Source organism: Lynx rufus, unplaced genomic scaffold (genome assembly GCF_022079265.1).
Source record: "Lynx rufus isolate CCGP_SWC_20201006 ecotype Redwood Valley unplaced genomic scaffold, mLynRuf1.p SCAF_1, whole genome shotgun sequence".
NCBI lineage: Eukaryota > Metazoa > Chordata > Mammalia > Carnivora > Felidae > Lynx > Lynx rufus.
In genome coordinates, this window is record NW_025814823.1 from 136,355,401 (window position 1) to 136,374,027 (window position 18,627).

The following is an 18,627-nucleotide window of genomic DNA, read 5'->3' on the forward strand; positions in this document are numbered from 1 at the left end:
CCTCTCTCTGTGCCCCTCCCCCGTTCATGCTCTGTCTCTCTCTGTCCCAAAAATAAAAAAAAAAAAAAAAAAAAAAAAAAAGTTAAAAAAAAAAAAAGATCATAATCTATATGTTCTCTGCAACTTGAGTTTTTTGTTCAAAAATACCTTTTGAAATCTTTTACATTACTACTTACAAGCCTACCTTATTATTATTTGTTATGTGGATTTTTATACCATAAACGTGTTACAGCTTCTTTAGTCCCAATTGGGTATTTTAGGTTGTCTTCAAAGTTTTGCCCAGATATCCCTGAGTATTTATCTTCTTCATCTTTAAGATTTTTCTGTAGGTTATTTATATGTTTATAACAGTATCTTTTATTTTCAAAGCAAAAAAAATTGCCAGTGAAGGAGGAAATGATGATCCAGATGAGTCTCTGAGCAGCAAAATTTCAGATACAGAACAGTCTCAAAAAGATGCTCAAACGGGTGAAGAAGAACAACAGTCTCAGACTTTATCAGAACAGGATTCAGAACAGATTGCATTAGAAACAGACCTAAATCAAAAGAAAAGAAGAAGAAAGAATCAGGATGAAACTGGTAAACAGGAAGTAAAGAATCTTTCAGGAAATGCCACTGTTCAGTTAGATCATTCTAAAGGAGAAAAATACATAAGTAAGTTTCTTACATGTATTGATAGTCCCTATATAACTTGAGAAGACATGTATTGTCAGGATATATGTAATTTAAATACTTCTGAGTAGCAGCGATTAATAACGCTTAAATTCTACAAACTGCCCAGGAAATTTGGGCTGATCTATAAAACACAGTTAAAATTTATACAGTTGTGAGTTGACTAAATTTTCATAAATGTTCTAAAATTAAGATCTCTGCCTTGGATATTGGAAATTGTGGAATGGATTAATGATTTGTAGGAATAGACTGTTTTATGTAAATTCCTGTGTGCTTTAAAAAGTGGATGTTTTCGTTTTTTAGAATAACATGCATTTTGTATTCATAGATAACAGTCAGTCTTTAAGGCCTGAGATGAATGAAGATGAAGGCAATAAGGAACAGAACCTTTCTTGCATACAAAATATAGATGACATTGTGGATTTATCCTCCAGTGAAAAAATTGAGAAAAGAACTGATCCTATCCTTTTATCGAGGTATTCTCTATACTTTTACTGACTTTGTCTACATTTTCTGTTAGTTACTGAATGGGGAGTGTGACATCTCCAGCTATAATTATGAATTTGCCTATTGTTCTTCTGAGTTCTATTTGTTTTCATGACTTTTGAAGCTCTCTTATTAGGTGCGTGCATATCTAGGATTGTTGTATCTTCTTGGTGAAATTACCCTTTAACATTTGTGGATATCATTCTGATACTGCTCTTTGTTCTGAAGCTTAACTTTGCTACAGCTGTCTTTCAGTTAGTGTTTGCATGGGCTTATCATTTTTTATAAAGATTTTCTCTTTATTTTTGGTTTTTAGCAGTTTGAATATGTATATCTTGCTGAGTTTGTTTTTTTTTAAATGTGGTAAAAAGCATGTGAGATGTGCTGTCCTAACAAGTTGATAATTTCTTTTTAGTGTCATTCATTTTTGAGAGAGAAAGACAGAGTGTGAGTGGGGGAGGGGCAGAGAGGGAGACAGGGAATCCGAAGCAGGCATTAATCAGGCTCTGAGCTGTCAGCACAGAACCTGACACGGGGCTGGAACCCACAAACTGTGAGATCATGACCTGAGCCAAAGTCAGACGCTTAAGTGACTGAGCCACCCAGGTGCCCTGGTCCTAACAAGTTTTTATTTTTATTTTTATTTTTATTTTTTTATTATTTATTTATTTATTTATTTATTTATTTATTTATTTATTAATGTTTATTTCTGAGACAGAGACAGAGCATGAACGGGGGAGGGTCAGAGAGAGGGAGACACAGAATCTGAAACAGGCTCCAGGTTCTGAGCTGTCAGCACAGAGCCCGACACGGGGCTCGAACTCACGGACCGCAAGATCGTGACCTGAGCCGAAGTTGGACGCTCAACCGACTGAGCCACCCAGGCGCCCCCTAACAAGTTTTTAAATTGCGTAGTAGAGTATTATAAACTATTAGCAAGGTGTTGTACATAAGATTTCTAGACCTTTTCATCTTGTATGACAGATACATTCTATAAATTGAGTAACAACTCTGCTTCCATTTTAACCCCAGTCCCTGGCTGCCATCCTTCTACTTTCTGTTTCTGTGAGTTTGGTTTGTTTAGATACATCATATAAGTGGAATCATACAGTATTTGTCTTTCTGCGACGGGCATATTTCACCTTGCATAATGTTTCGAAGTTTCACCTGTGTTGCAGCATGTGACACTATTTCCTTCTTTCTTTGTGGCCAAATAATATTCCATTGTACGTATATATCACATTTTCCTGTTTCACTTTTCTCTCCATGACCATTTAAATTGTCTCCATCTCTTGGCTATTTTATTTCCTTAATAAGTTATATTGCTTTTGTTTATGTTTTTTTGAGCGAGAGAAAGCATGCACATGTACAGGGGAGGGCCAGAGGGAGGAGAGAATCTTAAGCAGGCTCCACCCTCAGTGTGTAGCCTAGCACAGGGCTCAGTCTCATGACCATGAGATCGTGACCTGAGTGGAAATCAGGAGTTGGACACTTAAGCCACTGAGCCACCCAGGAGCCCCTCTGTGCTATTTGATTTGATTTGACTTTTTATTAAAAAAAATTTTTTTTAATGTTTATTCTTTTTGAGAGACAGAGATAGAGCATGAGTGGGGAGGGGGCAGAGAGAGGGAGACACAGAATCCGAAACAGGCTCCAGGCTCTGAGCTGTCAGCACAGAGCTCAACGTGGGGCTCGAACTCACAAACTGCGAGATCCTGACCTGAGTCGAAGTCAGACGTTCAACCAACTGAACCACCCAGGCGCGCCCCTCTTTGCTATTTTAAATAGTGCTATGATAAATTTGGGAATGCAGATATCTCTTTGAACTCCTGTTTTAATTTCTTCTAGATGTATACCCAGAAGAGGGATTGCTGAATCATAGGATAGTTCTATTTAAAAATTTTTTTTAAGATTTTACTTTCTTTAAAATACTGTCTACCCTCAGCGTGGGGCTCAAACTCACAACCAGGAGATCAAGAATCGCATGCTCTACTGACTGAGCTAGCCAGGTGGCCCTGTATTTTTAATTTTTTTGAGGAGCGTTAACACTGTTGTTCATAGTGGCTGTGCTATTTTACATTCCCGAGCCAGCAGTACACAAACATACCAGTTTTCTGTAAACTGGTTTTCATTACCAACACTTGTTATTTTGTGTTTTCTTTATTTATGTTTGATAATGGTTATTCAGACATTTGAGGTGATACCTCATTGTGGGTTTGATTTGCATTTCTATGATTAGTGATGTTGAAGATATTTACATATACCTGTTGGCCTTTTGTATGGCTTTGAAAAAATTCTATTCAGTCCTTTTTCATATTTTTTAATTAGGTTATTTTCTTTGAATTATAGGGATTTAATGTTTTTTTTAATGTTGTTTATTTTGAGAGAGAGAGTGTGTGTTCTTGTGCGCTCATAAGCTGGAGAGGAGCAGAGAGAGAAAGAGGGAGAATCCCAAGCAGTCTCCACGCTGTCAGTGTGGAGCCTGACGTGGGGCTATATCTCATGATGGTGAGATCGTGACCCAAGTGGAAATCAAGAGTCAAATGCTCAACTGACTGAGCCACCCACTCACTCCTAGACATTCCTTTTATATTTTGGGTATTAAATTAACAGATAAATGGTTTGCAAATATTTTCTCCCATTCCACAGGTTGTCTTTTGACTTAGTTGATGATTTCCTTTGTTGTGCTGAAGGTTTTTAGTTTCATGTTGTTCCACTTGTCTGTCTGTGGTAGTTTGTTCATACAATTCGGAAGGTTAATACTTTCTCTGAAGCTGAGTCATGGCTCTTGGGTCCTTAATTTTCTAGGTGACAGACATCTAAATTACGGTTTCTGAGACACAACTTAATTTCATAAACTACACACAAAAAATACTGATGCCTTTTAGAGGACAAACAACCCTGTAATGACTGTTAAGATCCTAACTGGTTTTGTAAAACAGTGAGCTGATTCTAAAATTATTATATACACAAGATTGAACGGTCATGAGTGGTAAAGACAATTTGAAAAACAACAGTTCTGGAGAGGAAATATATTAATACTTTAAAGCTAGAATAATTATCCTGATGATGAGTGATGTTGAGCATCTTTTCATGTGTCTGTTGGCCACCTGGATGTCTTCTTTGGAAAAGTATCTATTCATGTCTTCCATACATTTCTTCATTGGGTTGTTTTTCGGATAAGTTTGTTAAGTTCTTTATACATTTTGGATACTAACTCTTTATCTGATAGGTCATTTGTACATATCTTCTCCCATTCTGTTGGTTGCCTTTTGGTTTTGTTGATTGTTTCTTTTGCAGTGCAGAAACTTTTTATCTTGATGAGGTCCCAATAGTTCATTTTTGCTTTATTTCCCTTGCCTTTGGAGACATGTCGAGCAAGAAATGGCTGCATCTGAGGTCAAAGATTTTGTTGCCCGTTTTCTCCTGTAGGGTTTTGATGGTTTCCTGTCTCACATTTAGGTCTTTTATCCATTTTGAGTTTATTTTTTGTATGGTTTAAGAAAGTGGTCTAGTTTCATTCTTCTGCATGTTTCTGTCCAGTTCTCCCAGCACCATTTGCTAAAGAGGGTGTCGTTTTACATTTGGATACTTTTTCCTGATTGATGAAAAGACTGTCAACATCACTCATCATTAGGGAAATACAAATCAAAACCACATTGAGATACCACCTCACAACAGTCAGAGTGGCTAAAATTAACAACTCAGGAAACACTAGATGTTGGTGAGGATATGGAGAAACGGGAACCCTCTCGCACTGTTGGTGAGAATGCAAACTGATGCAGCCTTTCTGGAAAATAGTGTGGAGGTTGCTCAAAAAATTAAAAATAGAACTACCCTACAACCCAGCAATAGTACTACTACGAATTTATCCAAAGGATATAGGAGTGCTGATCCATAGGGACACCTGTATACCCTAATGTTTATCGGAGCACGCTCAACGATAGCCAAATTATGCAAAGAGGCCAAATGTCCATCACCTAATGAATGGATAAAGAAGATGTAGTTTATATATACAATGGAATACTACTTGGCAATGAAAAAGAATGAAATCCTGCCATTTGCAGCATTATGGCTGGAACTGGAGGGTATTATGCTAAGTGAAATAAGTCAGTCAGAGAAAAGACAGATACCGTGTTTTCCCTCGCGTGTGGAACTTGAGAAACTTAACAGAAGACCATGGGGGAAGGGAAGGGGAAAAAATAGTTACAAACAGAGGGGGAGGGAGGCAAACCATTAGAGACTCTTAAATACACAGAACAAACTGAGGGTGGGTGGGGGAGAGGTGAGGGAGAGAGGCAAATGGGTAATGGGCACTGAGGAGGGCACTTGTTGGGATGAGCACTGGGTGTTGTATGTAATTGATGAATCATGGGAATCTATCCCCAAAACCAAGAGCACATTGTATACACTGTATGTTAGCCAACTTGACAATAAATTATATTAAATAATAAAGCTAGAATAATTAAAACAGTGTGTTACTGGCACAGGAACAAATGTACTCAGCAGAACTGAATGTAGTAGCGCTTGGGAAAAAAGATTTAGTAATCTGGTACATGGAAGAGGTAACATTAGAAATAAGTGGGTGGAAAAAAGAAATTAGTGGGTGAAGAGTGAATGAATTATATTCATTAGATGGTGTTTGGGTGTAAAAAAGATAATATCCTTATTTCACCTTTGCTAACTTTCTGATAGATTAAAGGCTACATATATAAAACAAATCTTTAAAACTTTTAGAAGAAGGTGTCGGAAAATATCTTTGTGATATCAAGGATTTCTTAAGATATAAAAAGCAAAACTTTAAAAGATAAAATTGATAAATTTGACTGCAGTAAACTTAACTTTTTTTGACAAAGGTTTCATAAGGAAAGTGAAAGGCAAGCTGCTGTTGGGGAGGTTTTATGTATGTCTAACCAGAAAGGAATATATAAAGAGGTTTTGCTGATCAGTTGGGAAAAGACAAACACCCAGTAGAAAAAATGAGGGAAAAAATATCTGGCTAAATGCTTTATGTGTTGAAACTGGTTAGTACATGGCTGTCATTTATGTTGTTGTTAGTTGAAATATTTCATAATACGGTAGTCCTCTCTTTGCATAATGCAGTGTTAACTGCAACTTATGCGTATTGGAGCTATGTCCTCGGATTATAAAACTTTTGGTTAGCAGGATACCATGCGAAGCAGAGCCTAAGTGTATAAAATTTTAATGAGAGAAAATTCCTCAATTTTACTATGACTTTACATATAGATTTGATTTGTCAACCCCATGTATGTAATTAAAACTTTTTGATTTTGTGACTTCTCAAGTGGTTTCCCAGGCCTGTTAATTTGCGGTTACTACTTTCTCTGAAGGTAGAGTTTTTAACAACATGGTACAAGAAGGATCATAGAAAAGCCGAAATATTTATATTGATAGTTCCAAACTATGAAGTATCATTTTCTAAAGTGGATTTATGTATTTAAAAAAAATCTTTTAAGTAGCTATTATAAGACATGTATTACTAAAAATTTCTTTTCCCCTGATGTGTTTTCATTTGCTTAGTGGTCAACAAGATGCCACGCCATTAGCAGCTGAGACTTCAGAATCAAGCTCTTCAGATTTGCCTTTATCAGAAGTTGAAATTAGCACACCAAGTGAGGTTAATAATGCTGAAAGTAGTTGTACAGAAGAAAGCAATGTTGACCTAAAAAATAAATCATTGTAAGTATTTTACGTGGTAAGATTTTAAAATTTAGTTTCAAAATTTCATGCGTTCTTATTTAAGAAATTATAGTGTTGTTTTCTTTAAGGATTAGAAAGGGACTGTAGACCATTTAATATATAATTGTACCATGGTCTAAGTGTGACGTCAAGGCTTATCACTTTATGTTTCATTACAGAAAGATTCTCTTTTTTTTTTAATTTATTTTTTATTTTGGATGTTTTTTATTTCTGAGAGAGAGTGAGTGAGTGAGCAAGGGGCAGAGAGAAGGAGATAGACGATTCTAACCTGGCTTTGTGCTTACAGCAGTGAGCCCAAGGTGGGGCTCAAACTCACAAACTGAGATCATGACCTGAGCAGAAGTTGGACACACTTAAATGACTGAGCCAATTAAACTTAACTTGGAACCCTACTGTTTGGTTTATTTATTTAATTAGAGAAAGAGAGCATGAACGTGTGAGGGGCAGAGAGAGAATCCCAGCCAGGCTCTGCTCTGTTAGCACAGAACTTGATGTAGGGCTCGATTTCATGAACTCTGAGATCATGACCCCAGCTGAAATCAAGAGTTGGACACTTAAATGACTGAGCAACCCAGGCACCCCTCTTTGTTTTGTTTTGTTTTGTTTTAAGGCTTATTTACTTTGGACAGAGAGAGAGAGAGCACAGAGCCTGTCAATGACCTCAATCTCATGACTGTGAGATCACTATCCGAATGGAATCAGGAGTCGGGTGCTTAACCTACTAAGCCAGCCAGGCACCCCAGAAAGATTGTCTTTCATATCTGATGTATAGTTAAGATAGGAGCTTTATGCAAAGTGGTGACTTATGATGAAATTCTAAAATAATTTGAAAGGCTAAACATTTGCTGTGATATACTACTTTTACTTGGTTTGAGTCATTTTTCAAAGCAGTAGATTTTTGATATTGATGCCTTTAAGGATATTATATTTCCTTGTATGAAAATAGTGACTAATGTCTTCACTAAAAATGGAATAAAAGCACCAAAAGAATCTCCTTTTGAAGAGAGGTATCTCAAAAATTCAGACTTCCTTTTTGTGTTCTTCTAACCCTTCACATAGGCTTAAAAGCTATTTAGTTTATGAATTCTTATTTTTGGTAAAGCACAGTCACACTGAGAATTAAACTTTTTTTAAATAAAAATTTAGTCTTTGAAATAGGCAAACTATTCTTTCTATGTTTGTTTTTTTATTTATTTTGAGAGAGAGAGAAGAGAGTGCTTGCAGGGGAGGAGCAGAGAGAGAGGAGAGAGAGAATCCTAAGCAGGCTCCCCGCTCAGCGCAGAACCTGATGTGGGACTCCATCCCACAAACCATGAGATCATGACCTGAGTCAAAATCAAGAATCAGATGCTTAACTCACTGAGCCACCCAGGTCCCCTCTTCATTAGTTTTGAATGGCTGTGTAGTGTTTTGGTGTATAGATGAATTATAGTTTATATTATCAGAGCCCAGCTCATGGCTATATGGGTTGTTTTTTCAAATAACACCACAATGGTTAGGGGCACTGACCCCTGGGCAGTTGAAAATCCATGTATAACTTTGACTCCCCAAAACTTAACTACTAATAGTCTACCGTTGCCTGGAAGCATGATAACATAAACGGTTGACCACACATATTTTGTGCATTATATGTATCATATACTGTATTCTTACAATTTAAGGTAAGCTAGAGAAACAAAATGCTTTAAGAAAATCATAAGGACGAGGAGCACCCCTTGATTTCAGCTCAGGTCATGATCTCACCATTCGTGAGTTTGAACCCCCTGTTGGATTCCATGCTTACAGTGTGGAGCCTGCTTGGGATTCTCTCTCTCTCCTTCTCTCTGCCCCTCTTCTGCTTGTGCTCCTACTCTCTCAATAAAATAAATAAACTTTAACGTGGTGCCTGGGTGAGTCAGTTGGTTGGGCGTCTGACTTCAGCTCAGGTCAAGATCTCGCTGTTGATGAGTTCGGACCCTGAGTCGGGCTCCACACTGACAGCTCCGATTCTGTGTCTCCCCCTCTCTCTGCCCCTCCCCTGCTTGCGCTCTGTCTCTCCCTCACTCAAAAATAAACACCAAAAAAAAAATTTTTTTTTCAAATCATAAGGATGAGAAAATACATTTATTGTACTGTACTATATTTATTGAGTAAAATCTGTGTATATGTGGACTTGTACAGCTTAAACTTGTGTTGAAAGGTCAGTTGTATGTATTCGTAGGGTAAATTGCTCAAAATGGATTCGATTATTCTAATGTGTATGTGTCTGTGTATATACATGTACACACTTAGGATTTTGAGAGATGCTTCCAAAATATTCTCTGTAGGAGTTAGACTAGTTTATATTCCCACCAACATTGTAAGAAATGTCTCCTTTTTCAGAAAATGGTGTTAAACTTGGGTTTTTGATGGTCTTGATATTATAAAATATGTTAGTATAGTATCTCCCCCCCACTCTTCCTTTTTTTGGCAGGGGTATGTAATTTGATTTCATTGTTTTTATTGAGTTTTTTATTTTAAAGTTTCCTAACCTAAGGAAAAGTCAAAAGAAGTAAACAATGAACGTCTATGTATAATTCCCCTTAGATTCTCTGATTCTTAATGTTAATTTGTGCTTGCTTGCACATGCATGCACTCTACCTCCCCTCACCTTTAATTTGTAGTTTTCTTCAAACTTATTTTTTCTTTTTTAAAACTTTATATAGTTTGTCCATTTTTTAATTTTAATTTTTTATTTTTTAAATATTTATTTTGGGGGGAGCACAAGTGGAGGAGGGGCAGTGGGAGTATCACAGAGGATCCAAAGAGGGCTCTGCGCTGACCAACGAGTCCTATGTGGGGCTGAAACTCGTGAACCGTGAGATCGTGACTTGAGCTGAAGTCAGACACTCAGCCTACTAAGCCACTCAGGTGTCCCTGTCCGTTTTTTAAGAAGTTATTGATGATACTGTTTTGTGGGAGTTCGTTATATTTTAGGGAGACTAGTCTTATTGTATGATTTGTAAAACATGCTTTCTCGGTTGGTAGTTTGACTTTTGACTTAGCCATGTTTTGGCTGTGTAGAAATTTTTTGATTTTTATGTTGTCAAATTTCTCAAAATTTTTTTTCTTTTGTAGCTCCTGAATTTTAAATTTTATAAAGGCTTACCCCACCTCAAGGTTATAAAGAATTCATCCTTGTTTTCTTTATGACTTTATTTAATTCTGATCCATTTGGAATATATTATGAGTACAGTGCAAGGAGTGGAGCTAATTTTATTTTAGTCCCCAGTGTTAGTTTTGCCATCACCATTACTTTGATATTATTTCTTCTTCTTCTTTTTGTTTTTTTTTGAGACTAGGCTCAAGTGAGTGAGGGTCAGAGAGAGAGGGAGTGAGAGAGAGAATCCCATGAGGGGCAGAGAGAGAGGGAGAGAGAAGCGAGGCTCACCCGATGTGGGGTTGAACTCACAAATTGTGAGATCATGACTTACCCAAGTGAGAGGCTTATCTGACCGAGACACCCAGGTGCCCCACTTTGATATTATTTCTGACAACATGTTATTCTGTATTTCATCTTCACTATTTTGAAAAGCTACCTTTATTACATTCTATCAAGTGTTTTGGAGTCACTTCTCAATTTTCTTTTGTGTTTCATTTATCTGTTTATTTACATGTCAGTACCAGTGTTTTAATTATTGATGCTATAGAGTTTGTTTTTAACATCTGGTAGAATATGTTAGTTACCTCCTCATTGTTCTTTTTCAGTCTTCTTTGCTACTCTTATTGTAAGTTAGTTTAAAGGTCTTCTTTTTTGGCTCTGAGTGGATTTTTAAAGAATTTTTCAGAATTTTATTTGACTGGGCCTGCATGTTGGTATAATTTAAATGATGTTCATTTTTTTTAAACATAAAAACTACATTTTTTAGGGAAACTGATCAATCAGGAAGTGTTAAACTGATGGCAAGAAGACAACTGCAGAGACCTAAACCCAATTTGTCAAGGGCAGTTGGGAAGAAATCTGTTCTTTCACAAGGTAAAACAGATGCAGAGAGCAAGAGTTTACATGCCGAAACTTCAGTGGAAAAGGTATGGAATAAGAGACTTCACGGAAATTAAAATTATGAAAATTTTCCCAGACTGGGAAAAAATTTGTTTTGGTTTATAATGACACAGTAATGTGACTGATACTAGAATGCAGTTACAAAGACTTACACATTAATATTCAATGTGTCTTCCTAGTCTCCTATTGATGCATTTTCTTTAGAAGCTAGGGCATATCATTTTCAAACATCCTCAGTAGTGACAAATCTGTTTTTTGTTTACATAAGATTTTTATTCAAAATATTTTTTAAACAGTTCTATATAAAATTATATCCACAACCCTTTCTCCACAGACATATTCCTGTCTTTCACATACTTTGTCTCTTTTATATATATAAACATTTCTGTAGTTTATTTTTTTAAGTTTTTTTTTAAAGTTTGGTTTATGTATTTTGAGGGAGATGGAGACATTGTGAGTGGGGGAGGGGCAGAGAGAGAGGGAGAATCCTTATCAAACAGGCTATGCACTGTCAGCGCAGAGCCTGTTGCAGTGCTTGAACTCAAGAAACTGAGATCATGACCTGAGCTGAAATTAAGAGTCAGATGCCAACCAACTGAGCCACCCGGGTGACCCATAAATAGGACTCTTTTAAGGAAATAGAGGATAGTTTTCTAGAGGAGGTGGGATTCGTGGGTCAAACTATTTTAAATATTTCTTGGCTTTTGTCAGATGACAGTAAAAAAAAAAAAAAAAAAAAAAAAAAAAACTGTTTACATTGCTCCAAGCATTAAATGCATGTTCCTTTTTTCCTATATCCCTGCCAGCGTTATATTGTCATAAATTTTTTATTTTTGCTAAAATACATTTTAAAATATCAGTCAGCTTTTTTCCCTGTCATGTGAAATCTTATTATACTTTTTATAATACAGTTATATTATTATCTTCAAAAATTTGAGAAAAGTGGGAAAAACAGATTGATGTAAAAATTAAAACAAATTACTTGTGATTTCATTATCCGGATGGAACTAACCTTTTAGCATACATCTTTCCAGCTTTTTTTCCTTCCTTCCCTCTTTCCTTTCCTCCAAGAGCATGTGTGCGCATGCACATGTATGACAGGGGAGGGTCAGAGAGAGAGGGAGAAAGAGAATCCCAAGCAGGCTCCATGCTGTCAGTGCAGAGCCTAACACAAGGTTCGGTCCCACAGACTATGAGATCATGACCTGAAGTGAAATCGAGTTGGATGCTTAAAAGACTGAGCCACTCAGGCACCCCGTGTATTAGTATTCATTGTTTTTTTATCCTTTGGTACCTAACATTTCATAAATGTTTTTTCATATTATTATGTTTTGAAGATACAGTCTTTAGTGACTTCGTAATTTTCTGTCAATGGGTACACCTGAATTTATTTAACCATTTACTCATCATTGGATTTTTTGTCTGTTCACGTTATTTAGCATTTTATATAATGCTTTTGTGAAAATTCTTGGAGTTTGTCTAAATATTTTCTTTATCGAGTCTTAGAAATGGTATTACTGAGTCAAAGACCATGAATATTTTTAAGGCTTTTGATTTTATATTGGGGAAGGGCTTTCCAGAAAGGATGTACCAATTTTTGTTTCTGCCAGTAATATATGGAAATATGTTTTATAATATAGCTGTATCTATCATTTTTAAAACTCTTATAGTTAGAACAAAAAATGATATTTCACTGTTTTAATTTCCATTTATTACAATGTTTGGACTTTTTCTATGTTGTCAATAAAATGTAAAAAAATTGAATTCATAGAATCAAATGGAAAAGGATAAAGTGAATACATCTGACATTGCTGGAATGGAATATACAGAGAAAGTGAACCCAGAAACTGAGACTGTGTCTAAGTAAGTATTTAGAAAGTAGAATAAAAGTAGTAGCTTTTAGGAATGACTGTAATAACATCTGTACTGGATGATGTCTGAATTTTGTTTTCATTCAGAATACTTAAGTCTTTTTTTAACTATAGGTGTGTTGAAACATTTTCATCATGTTCCTTATGCTACTGGAGAAATAAATTATGATAAGGATCCATTGAGTTACGACTTAAATTTCTTCCTCAACTTATTAACAAGATTTTAACAAAGTCTTGTTAGATGAATTAATGGTTAAAAGATACATGTTTCTGGATAATTTTATTTATAGCAGGAGGTTTCAAAAGGGAATATTTAACTTGGAATGCAGATTCAGAGTAGCCCCTGCTCTAATATGCATCTGAAGTATTATAGTCTGGACTGTACATTTATTCCATAATCTATGTCCAGTGCCCTGGAAGTGTACATTACATACAAACTAGTATTTTTATTTTTATTTATTTAATTTTTGAGAGAAAGTGCACATATGTGTGTGTGCAAACTGACAAGGGCCAGAGAGAGGGAGAGAATCCCAAGCAGTCTTCGCACTGTTAGTGCAGAGCTGTTGTGGGGCTCGATCCTACAAACTTTGAGATCCAAGACCTGAGCTGAAATCAAGAGTCAAACACAAACCGACGGAGCCACCCAGGTGCCCCTACAAATTAGTATTCTTAGTGGGGAATGGTATTACATGTCTGTTAGGGACAGATTTTTCCAGTTTTGTGAGGGTATGTTTTTTATAGTCAGGCTTCCAAAATTATGTCTGTTCTAAAGGATACTTGTAATTTTATATTCCAAACAGTTTTACTTATTCATACATGGGAGAGGGGAGTACTGCAAACATATATGTGACTTCAGGATGACCATAATTTTATTCTTTTGTAGTTGTTCTAGTTTGAGTGAAAAAATTGGTGTTCAGGACGACGATCAAACAAAGGCTTTAAGACCAGCACGACTAATGAGGGGCCGACTGCAAAGGCCAAAGCCAAATATAGGTAAAGCTGCTGAAAGAAAAGAAACTCTTACATCACAGGAAAAAATTGGGGCCAATGTAAAAAAGAATGAAAGTGAATCCTGTATTGCTAGAGATGTAAGTACTCTGATTCTGTGCAGTTTTTTTGTTAAACAAGTATTTAAGTCCCCTTTTACCCCCCTTCCCTTAAACTGTAAGACAGTACAGTTCTGTACATTGTTTATAAATTTAAAGCCAAAATCTCAGAGCTAGTAGCTTTGTCACTTGTGATGCCATTGAACTCTCTGCAATCCATATTTTGTGCACTTACATAATGGAGCATGTTTAACTTGCACCCCATCACTCACATATTACACTTCCTTTTTGAAAATATGACTAGGTATGTGACTTTTAACTCTGACTTAAACAGAGTAAAATGGTAAAAGCTTCCTACTAAAATATAATTCCAACAACTAAAGATTATTAATTTTTGAGTTATTTATACAATAACTAGTCTTTGTGTTAAGAGTAAGAGTTAAGATCCTAGTCTGAGGTTTGAATTTGTTTTGTTATAAATCTCAAGGTCTATACTGTAATAATAGTAATCAGAACACAGATCCCAGGGAGTAATTCTAACAGATGAGACTGAAGGGCTGTAACTTGCTTTCTAATTAGGAGGAAAAGAATGGGGGCTGTGAGATGAGCTAGAAGGTATAGCTTATGAAATTTTTTAAGGTCTCTAAAGAGAAAACATTAAAAAATGTCCCTTGAATATCATTTTATAATTTTGAAATGTTTACCATTTTCCTTGGTCTCAAATCAGGCAAAATTTTCAGTGCAGTTTTTTATAGATGGGTGTTTCATTGTGAACCCTTAAAAATGTTTTGTTATTAAGAGTCCTGAACAGGTAGAAGATCAGTCATGTAAAAATTTTGAGTTTGAAGACATCACGTCACAATCTGAGAAAGAAGATAATTTTTTTCAAATGAATGTTAGTGAGTGTCTAAGGTAAGTATCCTCTTATTGGTTATGTAATGTTTGAATTTTTTTGTTAAGTTTTAGAAATGTTTAATCAGTTTTTTAAAACAAAAGCAAATGAGACTGATTTGTAATCTGTGTATCAAATTGCTTAATATTTACAAATATAACCTCACTTTTCAGGGCAATTCATGTCATAGTTTTCATGTCAGTTTCTCAGTTATTGGTGATTTGATGAGTTGCTTACTCATAAATTAGACCTTGAGTTAACATGATTGGCAGTATCACTTAACATGCATATTAGATTAAATATCTATGTCCAAATATGAAATGCAACTTATTTTCTTATATTTGTTTCTTTGGAATTAGATCCACATATGGCCTTTAAGATTCACGTAAATTTTATGTGAAACCCATATGTAGAAACCTGTACTTCTAGCCACTGCTCTCTTATATTTTTTCTTTCCCCTCTGGAACATACCCAGCAAAATCGATGGAATTGCTAGCATACTTTAGAAATTGTTTTCCCTTTGGAAATATTCAGTGTACACAAAAGTAGCAAGAACAGAATAATGGACTCCTGTGTACCTACTGTCTGGTTTCAACTATTACTAGCATTTTATCAATCTGTATGTTTAAAGTTTGGCTTTTCCTAATACTTTCTTGTTAACATGATACTTGCATGTGGCTTTTTGAGATGCTGGTCAAATCTGGCCATAGAAATGTGCTGCTTAACTCTTATGGCAAGGCATATGTCTGTATAAAGGGTAGTAGGGGCAAAGAGGTGGGAGTAGCAGACACCAATTGGCCTAGCTCCAATGTAGGGAACTGGAGACTTTTTCTGGATGATGTAGATGACAATTACAAGGAGACTGTTCAGAGCCAGTTGGCTGCTAATCTAACTGACCTTATCGATAGATTTCTCTTTATACATGTCTCTATGTGAGTAGATACATTTATTTTAAAAGTTTACAATTTCAAAACATGGGTTTTTTCCCCCCTCTCCTTTAATTTTTTAAGTTTTACCCAGAGATTCTTGAGGCTTCCTTCATATTTTACTTTTTTATTTGAGAATTCCTGGTGTTTCAGTAGTAGTTTCTCAACCATCCTCTCTTCAGTTGGCAGTATGGTTTAAAATTTGATTGTGTGTCCTCTTTTTTTTTTTTTTTTTTTTTTTTTAAGTATTCAAGAGGATAATAAAGTCCCAGTTCTGAAAACTCGGTTACAGAAACCAAAGCCAAATATAGGAAGAGGAGCTAGAAGACGAGAAGTTTTCTCAAAGGAAGAGGTATCAGAGGAGATAGTTGCTTCGGGACAATTGACAGCAGCTTTGGGAGAAATTAAGAGAGTGGAAGAAACCTTACCAAGGGAGAAGATACCACTGGAGGCTAATAGTACTAAGGAAATGGAGTCACGTTTTAAAAAAACTAGGAGAAGAGATGTCTCTCCCATAGAGCAGATAGCAGAAACGATTGACAACACTGTGGAAATGGAGACAGATTTGAAAGAAACTAGAGGAGAGGTTTCCTCAAGGGAGAATATATCAGAGGTGTCTGATATCATTGAGGAAAGAGTGACAGATTTGAAAGAAACTGGAAGAGAGATTTCCTCAAGGGAGAATATATCAGAGGTGTCTGATGTCATTGAGGAAAGAGTGACAGATTTGAAAGAAACTGAAAGAGCAGTTTCCCCAAGGGAGAATGTGTCAGAGATGTCTGATGTCACTGAGGAAAGAGTGACAGATTTGAAAGAAACTGAAAGAGCAGTTTCCCCAAGGGAGAATGTATCAGAGATGTCTGATGTCACTGAGGAAAGAGTGACAGACTTGGAAGAAACTGGAAGAGAGGTTTCCCCAAGAGACACTATATCAGCGATGTCTGATGTCACTGAGGAAAGAGTCACAGACTTGGAAGAAACTGGAAGAGAGGTTTCTCCAAGGGAGAATATATCAGAGGTGTCTGATGTCACTGAGAAAAGAGTGACAGATTTGAAAGAAACTGGAAGAGTGGTTTCCCCAAGAGACAGTATATCAGAGATGTCTGATGTCACTGATGAAAGAGTGACAGATTTGGAAGAAACTGGAAGAGAAGTTTCCATAAGGGACATTATATCAGAGATATCTGATGTCACTGAGGAAAGAATGACAGATTTGGAAGAAACTGGAAGAAGAGAAATATCCTTACAGGAAGATGCCCCAGAGGAGGTCAGCACTACAGATGAAGTAGAAACAGGTTTGGAAGAAACTGGAAGAGAGATTTCTGTAAGGGAGAATATACCAGAGGTAATTGATGTCACTGAGGAGAGAGAGACATCTGTGGAAGAAACTGAAAGAAGAGAAATAGACACACAGGGAAAGGCCTTACAGGTCAAGACTGTAGGTGAAATGGAGACAGATTGGAAAGAAATTGGAAAAGAAACTTCTCTGAGGGCAAAGGTACCTGTGGAGATCAGTGCCTTAGGGGAGAGCGAGATTGATTTGGAAGAAACTGGAGAAAGAGAGCTTTCCCTGATGGAGAACGTATTAGGAAAGACAACTGCTATTGAAGAAACAGAGGCAGATATGAAACAAAGTGGACGAGCAATTTCCTTGAGGAATCCCAGCTCAGAGATTAGTGTTACTGAGGAAATGGTTGCAGATTTCGGAAAACCTAGAGAAATGGACATTTCCCTAAGGAAATATGAAGCAGAGGAGACCAGGACCTCAAGACAAATGGAGACAGACTTAATGCAGAGCAGTAGTGGTGGCTCCAGCACTGTGCCTTCACTAGATACCAAAGTATGTATTTTTCTGTTTTTGGGAAAAACTATTTTTGAGTACTTTTTAGAGAAAAATTATCGAAATAAAAACCGTGATTATTGCTTTTTTTAAAAAATTTTTTTTTAAATGTTTATTTATTTTTGAGACAGAGAGAGACAGAGCATGAATGGGGAAGGGGCAGAGAGAGAGGGAGACACAGAATCTGAAACAGGCTCCAGGCTCTGAGCCATCAGCACAGAGCCCGACGTGGGGCTCGAACTCAGGGACCGCGAGATCGTGACCTTAGCTGAAGTCGGACGCTTAACCGACTGAGCCACCCAGGCGCCCCAAGTGATTATTGCTCTTAAATCCCTCAAAATTTAAAATCTCTGAAAGCTTAAAGTCTTCCCTAGCCCTAAATTCTGTGTTTTAAGACCTTAAAGAAACTATATATCTTTTTAAAAAAATAATTCAAAAAGATTTAATTGTGGAGAAGTTACCATTCTTAATGTCAATTCGAAGTTACTTTTATTTATTTTTTATAAAAAAGTGTTTTTAAGGTAATTTATTTTGAGAGAAAGCGCCCATGTGTGTCCACACACATGAGTGAGGGAGGGGCAGAGAGAGAATCCCAAGCAGGCTTTGAGCCGTTAGCACAGAGCTTGACTCAGGCTCTATCCCACGAACCTCGAGATCATCACCTGGGCCACAGTCAAGAGTCAGATGCCCAACCAGCTGAGCCACCCAGGTGCCCCTGAAGTTAATCTTTTATTTAAAAAAATTTTGTTTTTGTTTTTGTTTTTTTTGTTTTTTATTTTCTATTTGAAAGAGACAGAGCAGGAGCCAGGGGAGGGCCAGAGAGATGGAGAGAGAATCTGAAGGAGGCTGCAGGCTCTGAGCTTTCAGCTCAGAACCCAACAGGGCTTGAACTCAGGAGCAATGAGATCATGACCTGAGTCAAAGTTGAACGCATAACTGACTGAGCCACCATGCACCCCCGAAGTTATTCTTTTACATAAAAGGAATATAGGGAACTGGAATATAGGGAGTTTGTGCTAACTCTAGAATGAACATACATTGGAATTATTTCTTTTGGCCACATCTTTCTTAGTTATTTCCTTTTATTAAAAGTTTGCAGTTCGGGTACCCAGCTTGCTCCGTAGGTTGAGCGTGTGACTCTTGATCTTGGGG

At 36.6% G+C, this 18,627-nt stretch overlaps 1 protein-coding gene across 6 annotated transcripts in view; it reads left to right on the forward strand.

Moving 5' to 3' along the window:
* BDP1 (B double prime 1, subunit of RNA polymerase III transcription initiation factor IIIB) overlaps positions 1 to 18,627 on the forward strand; it is an 89,570-nt gene that overhangs the window by 26,001 nt on the left and 44,942 nt on the right. For all 6 annotated transcript variants that reach the window (XM_047087762.1, XM_047087778.1, XM_047087787.1 and 3 more), the window contains 8 exons: positions 370 to 654; positions 1,001 to 1,148; positions 6,700 to 6,858; positions 10,767 to 10,926; positions 12,672 to 12,763; positions 13,655 to 13,859; positions 14,617 to 14,729; positions 15,882 to 17,475. In XM_047087762.1, the coding sequence (XP_046943718.1) occupies positions 370 to 654; positions 1,001 to 1,148; positions 6,700 to 6,858; positions 10,767 to 10,926; positions 12,672 to 12,763; positions 13,655 to 13,859; positions 14,617 to 14,729; positions 15,882 to 17,475 (2,756 nt within the window). The remainder of the gene's footprint in view (positions 1 to 369; positions 655 to 1,000; positions 1,149 to 6,699; positions 6,859 to 10,766; positions 10,927 to 12,671; positions 12,764 to 13,654; positions 13,860 to 14,616; positions 14,730 to 15,881; positions 17,476 to 18,627) is intronic.